The 13,683-nt window shown below is 39.4% G+C and overlaps 2 protein-coding genes across 7 annotated transcripts in view; one reads left to right on the top strand and one right to left on the bottom strand.

Moving 5' to 3' along the window:
• The window catches only part of Sfi1 (SFI1 centrin binding protein), a 77,527-nt gene that overhangs the window by 29,693 nt on the left and 34,151 nt on the right, over positions 1-13,683 (bottom strand). For all 5 annotated transcript variants that reach the window (XR_007345671.1, XM_015504892.2, XM_015504895.2 and 2 more), the window contains exons 8-12: positions 12,007-12,109; positions 4,864-5,020; positions 3,311-3,472; positions 1,194-1,264; positions 147-239 (exon numbers count right to left, since the gene is read on the bottom strand). Coding sequence is in view for 4 of the 5 variants with exons in the window: in XM_015504892.2 (XP_015360378.1) it covers positions 147-239; positions 1,194-1,264; positions 3,311-3,472; positions 4,864-5,020; positions 12,007-12,109 (586 nt within the window). In the remaining variant the exon portion in view is untranslated. The remainder of the gene's footprint in view (positions 1-146; positions 240-1,193; positions 1,265-3,310; positions 3,473-4,863; positions 5,021-12,006; positions 12,110-13,683) is intronic.
• The window catches only part of Pisd (phosphatidylserine decarboxylase), a 122,615-nt gene that overhangs the window by 79,757 nt on the left and 29,175 nt on the right, over positions 1-13,683 (top strand). The window lies entirely within an intron of this gene.

Raw genomic sequence — 13,683 nt, 5'->3', positions numbered from 1 at the left:
TAAGAGACAAATTCTATCCCAAAACCATGGGGAGCCAGCCAAAAACTTGAGATTCACATGTGAGACTAGCAGCAGATGGAGATGGGGGTGGGGGAGGATAAATTAACTATCAGAAGGGTTCCCTTGATATAGAAGATAACCCTCACCATGATGTCATGCTGCCGGTAAGCAAGATTCCTTCTTATTCGCTGGAGGTGGGCACAGGTCACATTGTCTTTTAAGGCTCTAAAGCAAAAATACTATGCAAAAAAGAAAGGACACAAGTGATTACACAGAATCAGTAAAGTCTTAGAAATAAGCATAGACAGAGGAAACCAGTCCCAGAATCAGGGTGCAAAAAGCTCTGCAAGTGCTACTCAGGATTGCTCCATTTCCCTGAGAGTTTCCTTGCTTTGAAATTCAACAGACAGCCTAATACAAGCCAGCCTGCACTGCAGAACTCAGTAGTATTGGTTAGCCCACTGCCTACTGCCTCATCTCCGACCAGGAGGATCCCCCCAAGACCCACATGAGAATTTCAGAGATAAAGATCAAACATCAGCTTATCTCTCTCAAAGGAAAAAAGAGATTTTTTTTTTTTTTGCCTATGGTAGTTTTTTGTTTGTTTTTATGCCACATAAGGATCAGTTCGTACATTTATATAATTACAAATATAATTTTGCTAGAGTGGGGTAGAAGGAATCCTTGGAGAGAAGGGGGCTTGGGGTAAGGGCAGGATATCCAGTTCTTGCTCACATCACTGCCCTACACCTTGGGATTTTGTTTTCTGTGACAGAAGAGAAGTTAAGGGTTTTAATTATGTGTTCTATGGAAACTGAAGGGCTTCTTAAAGTCTTTGAAGACCACTTCATGTGGTAAGGGTGGGAGAGAGGAACTGGGTACCACAGAAACTCACTACCCAGATCTTGCTTCAAGCTCAGCATTGCATCTGTTACAGGTTAGTCTTCTGCCACTAAAGAAGGATCAGATCATATAAAAACCCCCCAGGACTAGACCACTGAATCCCTCTGACCCTATACCATTACCTTCTTGATCCAAAATGCAAACAAGGATACCCACAATAAAAAAAAAAAACGGTTTCATGACTAAAACTAAGCTAGTGTGGAACTGGTTGCACTCGGTAAGCCAAAGTTAGTTAGGGTCCCTGGGTGGAGACTTCAGAGCAGAACCATACCAGGCTGCTTTGCTCTTACCAGCAGGCTACGCCGGTGGTACCCTTCTGCTGCTTCACACCGAGCAGCTTCTTCTGCACACAGCAGCACGTCTGCCAAGAAGTTAAGGGCTCTAGTCTCAACAAGATTCATACCCTGCACATCCACCTAAAAGGTCATGGCTGCAGGGGTAATAAGCCTACCAGGTGGGATAATATCCACCTCTGTCTTCTGATGACCCAAGAAAACAGTAGAAAAGGGGAATCATATGAGTTATTTATCAAACAGCTGGCCTTGCTACCTTCCCCCTTGGATGCCCACTTGATAAGAGGCAAAAGGTACCAGAGATAAATTACCACTGATTTTGGTAAACATTTCAAAATCACCATAACAGAAGCAGAACCTGCTCCTTCTCTGAATTCTTTTTTTTTTTTTTTTTTTAAGTTTTAGGTGGACAGAATCTCTTTATTTTATTTTTATGTGTTGCTGAGGATCAAATCCAGTGCCCCATGCATGCTAGGCGAGCACTCTATCACTGAGCCACAACCCCAGTCCCCTCCTTCTCTGTATTCTGTTTTGGTGTAAAGATCCAGTTAGATGTTTGAGCTAAAAACCTTGGAGCTATTTCAAAGCTTTTATCCTCCCACTCCCCCAATCTACTCAGCTGCCGCACCCATCTGCTCTCCTCCTAGGTCTCTCCTCTCCATTTCCTGCCATTCTGCCCCAGCAGTTCATGTGACTTGTCCCTCATATAACTGGTTAAATGTGACTCTTCACAACACTGATTTCCTTGGGCTAGCTAGCATTTCTCCTCCAATCCAGAACTGTCCTTCCTAAAGCCCAATCTAACTATCACTTGTCTTCATGAAAACCTTCATAGGCTACCCATGGCCATTGGAAAAAACACGATTTCCTGGGCACTGCACACCAGAGGTCTACAGCCCGGTTCCTCAGCACAGACCCGCTCACAACTCACTACAGATTCTTGAATGCTCTTCCTCACCTGTAAGCCATGTAAATGCCATTTCCTTCCACCTGAAATGCCCTTTTCTCAACTATTCTGCTAGAAGACCAAGAACTGATACAAATCTTTGACAGCACTTATCTTACCATATTGTCCAGACCCATTTTCATGTCTATTTTCCCTAATAAACAATGAACTACTGTAAGTCTTAGAGTTTTCCCATATCCAAGCACTTATGCACAAGTTTAAAACAAAGCTAGACTTTGATGAACAAACAAATGTGTGGATGAACATCCAAAGTATTGAAAATTCTCATATTGGGCACATACTATGGTGGGGATAGTGATTAAGAACATGTGCACAGGAGTAAAAATCTAGGTTCTGCCAAAGACTTACCATACTATGAAAATCACTTAGCCTCCCTGAATATGTTTCCTAACCTATAAATGGAGATGGTGATACCTACACCATAGGATTGCTAAAAGGATTGAGAAGATAATGCATAATGCTCCACAAAGCAAAAGCTAAATACATGGAAACTATGCTCATAAAAATGGTGTCATCAAGAAATACACAGCTATGGCTATTTCTACCATCTAATGGCTAGAAAAAAAGCAATGAGCAAGGTGTGATGGCACATACTTGTAATCCTAGCAACTCAGGAGGCTGAGGCAGGAAGATGGCAAGCTCAAAGCCAACCTCAGCAACTTACCAAGTCCCTAAGCAACTTAATGGGACCCCGTTTCAAAATAAGAAATAAAAAGGGTTAAAGAGTTGGGAACATAGCTTAGTGGTTAAGTGTCTGTGGGTTCAATTCCCAGCAACCACCATCATCATCATCTAAAGAAAAAAAGCAGTGAAATGATAACAGAAAAAAAAATAATAGGACAATAGGATTACCTGGGGGGGGGGGGGGGCTATAAAAAGGGAAGCAAACAGGACTGCTAACAATGTTCTATTTTTAAGTCAGGTGATGAATACACAGGTATTCATTTTATTCTTTTTCATTAAACTATAAATATAAGTAATTGTTTGTATGTATAGTCCCAGTTTTAAAAGTTTTAAAAGGTCAACAGAGATAAAACTGGCTTAAATTGTTCGGTAGATACTTTCACCTTACATGTATACACATGGTGCTGAGCTCAGGCTGGTCTGGCTGAGGTGGCAGGCAGGCCTGAGTTGCTGAAAAGGATACAGTGTTTCCAGTGTGTGAAGGCCCTTCTCAGGGCCATCCTCTTGGCCAGTTCCTCCACCAGGGCCTGGTGGGCATACAAGTTCTGCCTCTGCTCCCAGGCCCACTGCCAGTCACAGAAGTATATCTGGAGCACAGTGACATGGTAGAATTGCTCTGCCATTTCTGCAACAGAGAAATAACATAGGTGCTGCTCTTCCCAGATGTGATATGAGCTGAAAGTATCTGTAAGATGAACTGAAACCTGCTACTAGCAGAAAGCAAGGATTTAAGGCTGCTCCAAAAAGAATCCTTTAAGTTTTTTTAGGCTGGAGGTATAGTTCAGTGGTTCAGCACCAAAAATAAAAAAGCTCGTTAAACACTAGGAATCTCTAAACTATCTCTGCTCTCTCCAAGGAAAGAAAAAGGTCTCTGATTTTAGGGAAGAAGAATCAATAAAATCTACTCAAGCACTGAGGCTTCTCATTAGCTACTGATGTATAGGAATGATGCTTTTAAAGAGGACTTTGTTTTACTTTTACCACTACACAGATTCCTCCAGGATAGAAATCAGGGACCTAGTCAATGACACATAACTTTGGTCACCATGTTGGGAAAAGTTTTCAGCCAGGCTGATCCTAGTCAAACTCCTTTTACACTAATCACGCAATGGCCTAATAAGCTGAAGCTCAGGAACTGGAAAGCAGTCTATCCTGATATTCAAGTGTCATAGTTGGAAGCAGGAAGATGGCAAGTTCAAAGCTAACCTCAGCAACTTAGCATTAGTCTGTAGCTCATCATGCTAAACACACTCCACCTTCCAGCACTAACTATTCCAGTGCTCATCTATCATTATTTTCAAAGGACATGGTAAAACCTTCCCAGAGACAGGGCTGGCAGACTACATTTTTGCAGGGAGGCTTGGGTGAAAGCAGGAGAGCCTAACCCAGTGTCCAGCACAGTGCTTGACTTACTTCTATGTAAACTCAATGAATAAGTACAAAAAGTGTACTAGTGATCACATGTTGATATTACTTCTAAAATTAATTGGTGAAATAAACCATAAAAATAGTATCCAAAAAACTCAACATCATAACTCACACACATTTATACAACTGAGGACATACAAAAATAATCCAAGAATCTATCAACAGAATGAATGACTAAGCAAATTAAGGTAAGTCATTCTATAATTAAAAAAAATAACATTCATGATGAATAAAGACATGGAACCATGTCAAAAAAAAGCACAATACAAAATTGTAGGTACATCATATTAATCCCAATATTAATAACACTATTTGAAATAGAATACATGTATTAATCACAATAATTAAAACCACATATGAATAAAGTATATGCACAGAAGATCAAAAGGAAATAAATGTGAATTGAGAATGATGTATTTTTGTCCTTTATCTTCTTTCACCAAAATTTGTAGAACATAGTTATATTTCTTTTTCATAAAGAATCAATGGCAGCAGGAAGTAGAGTGATCACATTTCGATGTGTTATTACTTCTGAAACTAATTGGTGACCAGACCCTCTATTTTGAGAGCCTGGGCCTCCCTACTTACTGTTCTGCTGTCTCTTCACTCTGCGCATAAGCAGGTATTCAAGCCAGGCCTTCAGTGATATCCGTTTTTGCCAGCACTGATGGTGTCGCACTGCAGAGACCATCTTCTGACTCTCCCTCTGGCAATGAAGAAGCTGTTTCCGCCACCTTGACCAAGTCTGAAAACCAGACAAAAGAAAACAATCAAAGGAGAGACTGACCTGGGCAAGGTGATGCATGCCTATAACCTCAACAATGTGGGAGGCTGTAGGCAAAAGAATCTCAAGTTCCAGGCCAGCTTGTGCAACTTAGCAAAATCCTGTCTCAATAAAAAAATTAAAATGGCTGGAGATACAGCTTAGTGGTAGAACACTTGCCTAGCAAGTGCAATGCCCTGAGTTCAATCCCCAGTACTGAAAGAGAGAGGGTGTTGGGGACAGTGGGGAAGTACAGATGATTTGGGGTGGGGGACACAACACAAAACAGAAACACATTGGAAAGGCTAAAATTAGAAACAAGGAAGTGACAATCCCTTAGCAGGATCATAAGTTATGGTAATTTGGAGTGAATGGTCTTTATTTACTTATTTTTATTTATTTATTTATTTTGGTACCAGGTGTGCTTAACAACTGAGCCACATTCCTAGTCCTTTTTTGGGGGGGTGGGAGTGGGGAGAGTGTCTCACTAAGCTGCTTAGGGCCTTGCTAAGTTGCTGAGGCTAGCAAAACTTGTGATCCTCCTATCTCAGCCCCATGCATCACTAGCATTAAATGCATGAACCACCATGTCTGGCTGAAAGTGTTTAGGGGACAGACAGATGACAATGGTGGAAACACAAAGTTAAGAGAATAATTTATAAAAATGAGCCCACTGTGCTGACCCCCATATGCTTTCTTTGCCAAAAAGCAATTCACCTGCAGCCCTGCCTAGCCTAAGTGGACAGGATAAGTCACATTCCTCAGCAAACTGAGGCAGGGACAAAGTTCAGGCAGTCAGTATAGGTAATGAATGATGGGGGTCAAGAGAGTGACAACTAGTTATCAAACAGAGAACAATGGGTTGTTAACGGTCAACCTTCGAGATTGGTCAACCTCTGCAATCAAGCTCCTTGGCACTCTGAGTTGCTGACAATTAACCTCCATGCTGCTGCTCCCAGTCATGTATACAGGGAAGAAAGAGAAGACAACAACTAAAGAGGGGGATTCTGGGGTCTATAAGAAAGCAAGTCGCACCCCCTCCCACAGACAACCAGCTCTGGGGACCTTCTCTTCAGAGATATCTGTCTCTATCCTTCCCATTTCTTAAATAAAACTTGCTCTCTATGCTTGCTTCAGTGTCTCTCGGGTGTTGAATCTTCAATACTGGGGTCCAAGAACCCGTTCCCAGTCTGCACTGGACCAGTATCAAAAGGATGTTTCAGAAATGCATTCTGGCTGCACATGGTGGCATATACCTGTAATCCCAGTGACTGAGGAGGCTGAGGAATACTGCAAGTTTGAGGCCAACCTCAGCAACTCAGGGAGACCCTCAGTAACTTAGTATTCAGTGGTAAAAGCAATAATTTAATAAATTATTCTCTTGATCCTCAGCCACTCCCCCAAACATTGTTTCCAGAAAGTTACTATTTGTGGATTAAAAAAAAAAAAAAAAAAGTCAGGCATGGTGGCATGTATAGAAAGATTGCTTGAGCCCAGGAGCTTAGACCAGCCTGGACAACATAATAAGACCCCATCTCAACAAACAAAAACACCAAAAAAACAAACGAAACAGAATAATAAAAACCAACAAGCAAACAAGCAGCAAGTATAATCCAAGGGGTGATAAAATTAACTAACTTTATCTTCCCTGATGTATTCCTCTATATGAACATAACAGCCAGCATGTTTCTGTTGTTGTTTGCTCTGGTTATCACATCACTTAAATCTCCTATAACAATGAACTTTTTCTCTTTTATGCCACTTATCTATTAGAGAAACCAATTCATTTATCCTATAAAATGCCCCATATATTGAATTTGAATTACTCTCTCCTTAAATATCTTTTAACTTGTTCTTCTGACCCCTAGATTTCCTACAAAGTGACAGATTTGTGTTGGGCTTGTTTGGAGTCATGTTCAATTCTGGCAGAAAAACACTTCATGAATGTGGATGGGTACTCCCAATTACACTGTATCATAAGGCACATGTTTCTAGCTGTCACCTTGTAGCAATGCTGAGGTTCTTTAGGCTTCAGAAGGTCTGAGGTCTCCATTATGTTTCCCAGCATCCTTTCACCTTCAACCTAGATCTGCATCCCCATGAGGAGTGGCAAAACAGGAGTTTTCTATTTCTAATATGCCTGCTACATTTATTAAATGGAATTTTATAAAGAAGTTGTCTAACTAACCATCTAGTTTCTTGGTTAATATAGATTGTACAAGAAAGGTGGGATATGTGCTTAAATCCCATGTTTTCAATTCAGCGAATATAATAAATATTCAAATAGTATTTCAAAGTTGCCATAAGTGATATATTTGTTGCTCAATTTTACCTTTTTGGGGGCTGGGGGGGGGACCAGTGATTGAACCCAGGGGCGCTTAACCGCTGAGCCACATTTCCAGCCCTCTTTTTAATATTACTTTTTTTTAGTTGCAGATGGACACAATACCTTTATTTTTATGTGGTGCTAAGGCTAAAACCCAGTGCCTCATACGTGCTAGGCAAGCACCCTACCACTGAGCAACAACCCCAGCCCCCAGCCCTTTTTTGGTTTATTTATTTATTTTTATGTGGTGCTGAGGATCAAACCTGGCACCTCGCACGTGCTAGGTGAGTGCTCTATCACTGAGCCACAACCCCAGCCCCATTTTTTTTTTAAGAGAGCAAGAAAGAGAGAATTTTTATTAATATTTATTTTTTAGTTTTTTGGTGGACACAACATCTTTATTTTATTTTTATGTGGTGCTGAGGATCCAACCCAGCACCCCTCGAATGTCAGGCAAGCGCATTACCACTTGAGCCACATCCTCAGTCCCCATTTTTAATATTTTATTTAGAGACAGGGTTTCACTGAGTTGCTTAGGACCTTGCTAAGTTGCTGAGGCTGGCTTTGAACTTGTGATCTTCCTGCCTTAGCCTCCCAAGCTGCTGTGATTATAGGCATGGGCCACCACATCAATTTCACTTTTTCATAGCTGTTCCACATCTGGGATGATGGGACACAATGGGTTAATTTTGTTGCCTTCATTAACTTTCAAAGAGTTGAGTTAATGCTCTAATGACTCAAAATAATGATGAATTTTTTAAAAAATCATTTTGAATGCATGAATTTTAGGATATATTTCTCAATCCATTGCAGGCATTTTTTTTTTTTTTAATGTCCCAATTTTTCTTAAACTCATGGGCTTCAAATTGGCTCTCATTGGCTCCTGAATCCTTCCAACACAACCTTACTTAAGCTTTTGTTAATTTCCTCTTTTTTTTTGTACCAGGAATTAACTCAAGGGCACTCAACCACTGAACCACATCCCCAGCCCTATTTTGTATTTTATTTAGAGACAGGGTCTCACTGAGTTGCTTAGCACCTCACTTTTGCTGAGGCTGGCTTTGAACTCGCGATCCTCCTGCCTTAGCCTCTGGAGTTGCTATATTACAGGCGTGAGCCACCACGCCTAGCTGATAACATACTATATCCAAGCTTTATTTTTTCTATTTCCTGCCTGAGACTTAGAATCATCTATTTCTCAAATAGCCTTTGTGCCTTGTAGTGGGAAATAGAGGCCATAACTTGGGCACTGAAGATACTAAATGCTACACTCTTGCCACTGTTTCTAAGTCTTTTCAGTAAAAACATTTACAAATACTTTTTAAAGATAAAATAAAACCATGGGGGGCTGGGGTTGTGGCTCCAAGGAAGAGTGCTTGCCTAGCATGTGTGAGGACGCACTGGGTTTGTTCTCAACACTGCATATAAATAAATGAATAAAATAAAGGTCCATCAACATCTAAAAAAATATTTTAAAAAATGAAACCATGGGTCCAAACTGATATTTATATTTCCCAATTACAGATCACAGGGCTTTTTATTTAATTTATTTTATCCCTGTATCTTTTCTTTTGCACTAAAAATTCTGAGTCTTAATGACAGTGTCATAGTTATTTGCTTCATCTCCTGATGTGGCTATAATAGTTTCAACATAACAATTCCAAGCCTGCTAATAACAATAAGACCACTGAACACATTTTCAGATTGCTTAGCAGTCTTTTTTGCTTCCTCAGAATCCATTCCAATAGGAATGAACAGGCAAACTATGTACCATGATTATTTTCTGCCACAAACTCCATATGTTTGCTTTATTTTTGCTTTTCAATTATGTAAAATGTTTAAATGTTAAAACTATGTAACAAAGTTAACTCAGGAGGTACTCTTCCTCCTCCTATATGTAACTTTTTTTTTTTTTTTTTGGTACTGGGATTGAAGCCAGGGGTGCATTAACACTAAGTACTCAGCCCTTTTTTAAATTTTATTTTGAGACAGTGTCTCAATAAATTGCTTAGGGCCTTGCTAAATTGCTGAGGCTGGCTTTGAACTTGCAATCTTCTGCCTCATCCTCCCAGGTCACTGGGATTACAGGCAAGCACCACCATGCCCAAGTTCTAAGTAACCATGATGACTGCCCTAGCCTGGTTTATAGAGATGTTAAGGATTAAGAAAAATTACTTAAGGGTAAGTGCTTGGTAAAACCATGTAATATTTATAGACAAAGGCATTATTACATATAATCCACACAATGAAGTCCACTCTTAGAGACTCATCTGGTTTTTTAGTCTATGTCAACAAAGTTCCTTGATTACTCACATTTTTCACTTGCTGACTCAAAATGAGTTTTTCTCCCCAGTACTATGAACCAAACACTGGGGCACTTTACCACAAAGCTATAACCCCAGATCTTTATATATACATATGTGTGTGTATAAATAAATAAATATATATATATATATACACACACACACATATATGTATAGTTTTTCAAAAAATTTTTGGGTAGATGGACACAATATCTTTATTTATTTTTATGTGGCACTCAGGATCAAACCCAGTGCCTCACACATGTAAGGTAAGCAGTCAACCACTGGGCTACAAGCCCAGCCCATATATATATTTTTTTTCTTTTTTAATTTTGAGGCAGGGTCTTGCCAAGTTGCCCAAGCTTCCTTGAAGTTGGTATCCTCCTGCCTGTGTCTCCTGAGTCATTGGGATTACAGGCACAAATCACCATGAATGACCTCAGAATGACTTTTGACACTTTATATAAAGTTAAATTCAACCTCAAACCCAATCTCAACATCTTATCACTAAAAATATTCAATCAATTCTGTAATTGCAAACTTTGAAGACTACTGCAAATGTTCTGAGCAAAGTAGGATGAGCAGACTGAGTTTATGGCCTCTCAAAGTGGGTATCTGAAAGGAACACTCATACAGTTGCCCATCAATGACAGAAAATCAGTCTCATTATGCTCCTATGTTTACAACAATGTTCCATTTGTCAGTTCCATCTCCTTCCTGAGATTATAGGTCTCATAAGAACAACATAGCATGATGGTTCAGAGAATGGCTTTGCAATTTAATTTGGGTTAAATCCTGGTTCTGACCTTTGTTATGTATATGACACTGGTTCAAGTTATTTAATCTGCTTAGTTTTTTCAATAATAATATAGGGTTTAAGGAAAAACAATTATGAAAATCAACTGAGATAATGATGTAAAGCACTTAATCCAGGGCCTTGCTCAAATAAGATCACAACAAAAGTTATTGTGGATTAGGGTTTAGATCAGTGGTAGAGTACTTGTGCATGTGTGAGGACTTAGGTTCAACCCCTGGCACTCCAGGAATAAAATAAAAATAAAAAGTTATTGTTGCTGCTGCTACTATAATTATTATTGGCAAGAGCTGTATCTCTTTATTCCTTGCAATTGTCTTGAAAGATATTAGGAGGGCTGGGGTTGTGGCTCAGCGGTAGAGAGCTCGCCTCGCAAGTGCGAGACTCTGGGTTCGATCCTCAGCACCACATAAAAATAGTGGTGAAAAAAGGTATTGTGTCCAACTACAACTAAAAAATAAATATTAAAAAAAAAAGATATTGGGAATTCATGGGTCAGCAAGCTTTTCCTTAAAAGGTCTTTGTAAGGTATATGGTTTCTGCTGCAATTACTCAACTCTTGTCTGTTCTTGTAGCCTCAAAGTACACACATGATAAATGAAATAATGGGTGTAGTGGCATTCCAATAAATCTTTATTTACAAAATCAGAAAGCAGGCCAAATTTGGCTTATCAGCCAAAGTTTACTTATTCTGATCTAGATGACTGTATATACTACCTCCTTCCCCCCATTTGCTGGGGATTGAACCAACGGCCCACACATGCTAAGTATGTGCTCTGCCACTTAACTACACACACAGTCCTGTATATGCTGTTCGGCGTGTCATCTGTATATACTTGTACAGACTATGCAATATGTTGTCAGATTAAAAAGATACTACTCCTACATTTAGTAACAGATATATTTTTTTCCTACTCCCTGTTCTATTTTCTATAACTGACTTGGCAACCTTAAAAAATACCCAGCAGATATAAAAAAGTGATAAATTCAGAGACACCAAATGTAATAAAAAGTTTTACCACACCATAGTTTAGGTACAATTCTTAGTCCTTTATAACTGACCAAAACCTAGTGACTGCCCAAAAAGAAACCCCTGAGACAAACAAAACTGAAAAGGAACATCAATTTCTTTTTGGCTTAATTTCTTTTCTGCCTGCATTACTTTCCAATTAGCTGTAGAAAAACTGTAATGAGGAAATAAGAGTACACTCCTGTTTCTTTAAATAGTTTGTAACTAATTCATAAACCCCCTTCAGTTCCATATTTACCAGAAACTCTCAAAAACCATGGGCATCACACCTGGGACAAGTCTCTGTGTGTTTCTAATAGCAGTACTTTTCTGTTGAAAAGCTCAGCCTTCCATACTACTTCTGCTACCCACCCTCTCCTCAGCCCCCTGAGCTGACCTCCCAGCAATGGGCTACAGCAGAATGGCTTCCTATTGGAAGTCTTACCCTGCCCTTTCTGTGTATGAGGCTTAACAACACAGAAAGAGGACACCAAAACCCAAGTTTGCTGAACTCACCTGTAGCTGAAGGCACAAGGCCCTGTGCTTTATAGCTGTGGCATGAAGAACCTGGCTCATGTAGGCCTGTTCTAGGTGCCATCTCCACTTGCTCCACCACACCCTGGAAGAGCAAATTGAAGACAGAAGTGAGAAAAAAAACACCCAGAAAAGAGAAAGGCCATTATAGACTAGGCCGCTCACTCTCAGCTCAAGTACCTTCCCTTCATAGTGCCATCTCTAAACTGATGCCTGCTAGATCCACTACCAAAACAAAACAAAACAAAAAAAACCCACAATAACAATAATCAAGAAACATTCTAGAGTTGCCCATGTGGAAACTGATGAAACCTAAAATCATATCCAGCTTTAGGCACTACAGACTTCCTCTGGCCTACACAGTTTATTTTCTAAAACCTTGAATTATTGCCAACATTTTTAAAATGAGGATCCAGGTACAGTGGCTCATGGCTGAAACCCTAGTGACTCAGGAGGCAGAGGAGGCAGGAGGATGGCAGTTTGAGGATAGCCTCAGCAACTTAGAGAGAACCTGATTTAAAATAAAAAATAAGCTGAACGTGGTGGAGCACACCTAAAATCCCAGAGATCTGGGAGGCAGAGGTAGAAGGATTATAAGTATGAGGCCCGCCTCAGCAACTTATTGAGGCTATAAGCAACTTAATAAGACTCTGTCTCAAAATAAAAAGTAAAACAGGGTCGGGATGTGGATCAGTGCTTAAGCACCCCTGGGTTCAATCCCTAGCATGCATGCATGCATGAATTAATTAATTAATTAATTAATGAGCTGGGGTGTGTGGCTCAGTGGTAGAATACCCCTGGATTTAATCTATAATACTGCAACAAATAAATGAATAAAACAAATATTGAAAAAAAATTCAGAAGATTTTACTGAATAAATTGCACAAAAAAATGGCTTTTAGATTTCCAGTCTTCCTGGATCCCATCCCTTCCTACTGCCCTAGCCAGGTTTTCATTTCAGGCTTGGGTTTTTTCCTACCTTTTTTTGGTGGTCCTAGGGATTGAACACAGGGCCTCATGCATGCTAGGCCAGCACTCTACCAACTGAACACATTGCCAGCCACTCCTTATTTTCTAATTTGCAGAAGGAAAACAGTCTTTGAGAAATTGAGAGTTTGCAACCTCTGCTTTACAGAAACAAATTGCTGGCCTGATCACAAAGACCTCTCCTTTCTCCTAAACAAGATCATGCTAATGAATATTCATGACAAAATCGCTAGCTAAATTCATTTTTAGGAATTTAAAAAATTATAAGGGTATGGAGAAGCAGGGAGGCATGAACCAAAATTGATTTCCATGCATGAATGAGTTTGTCTGGATGAATCAAAATACTATGTAAAGCCATTAAGTTCTAATTTAAAAAAAAAAAATCTGGGCTGGGGCTAGCTCATCCCTTCTTTTTGTCTAGCTTATTCTACTTCATAATTATTACTTCAAACAGCAAGTTTTGTAGCATGATTTTTTCCTTCTTTATACATACAAATACATATTTATACATATTCCTTCTTAGCTACATATAAATAAATAAAGGTCTATCAAACTATATATATATATATAGTTATAGTTGATAGATAAATATATATATATATATATATATAGTTATAGTTGATAAATAAATAAAATAAAGGTCTATCAACTATAACTATATATATATATATA

This window comes from Marmota marmota, unplaced genomic scaffold (genome assembly GCF_001458135.2).
Source record: "Marmota marmota marmota unplaced genomic scaffold, marMar, whole genome shotgun sequence".
Lineage (NCBI taxonomy): Eukaryota > Metazoa > Chordata > Mammalia > Rodentia > Sciuridae > Marmota > Marmota marmota.
This window is presented reverse-complemented; position numbering and strand designations above follow the sequence as displayed.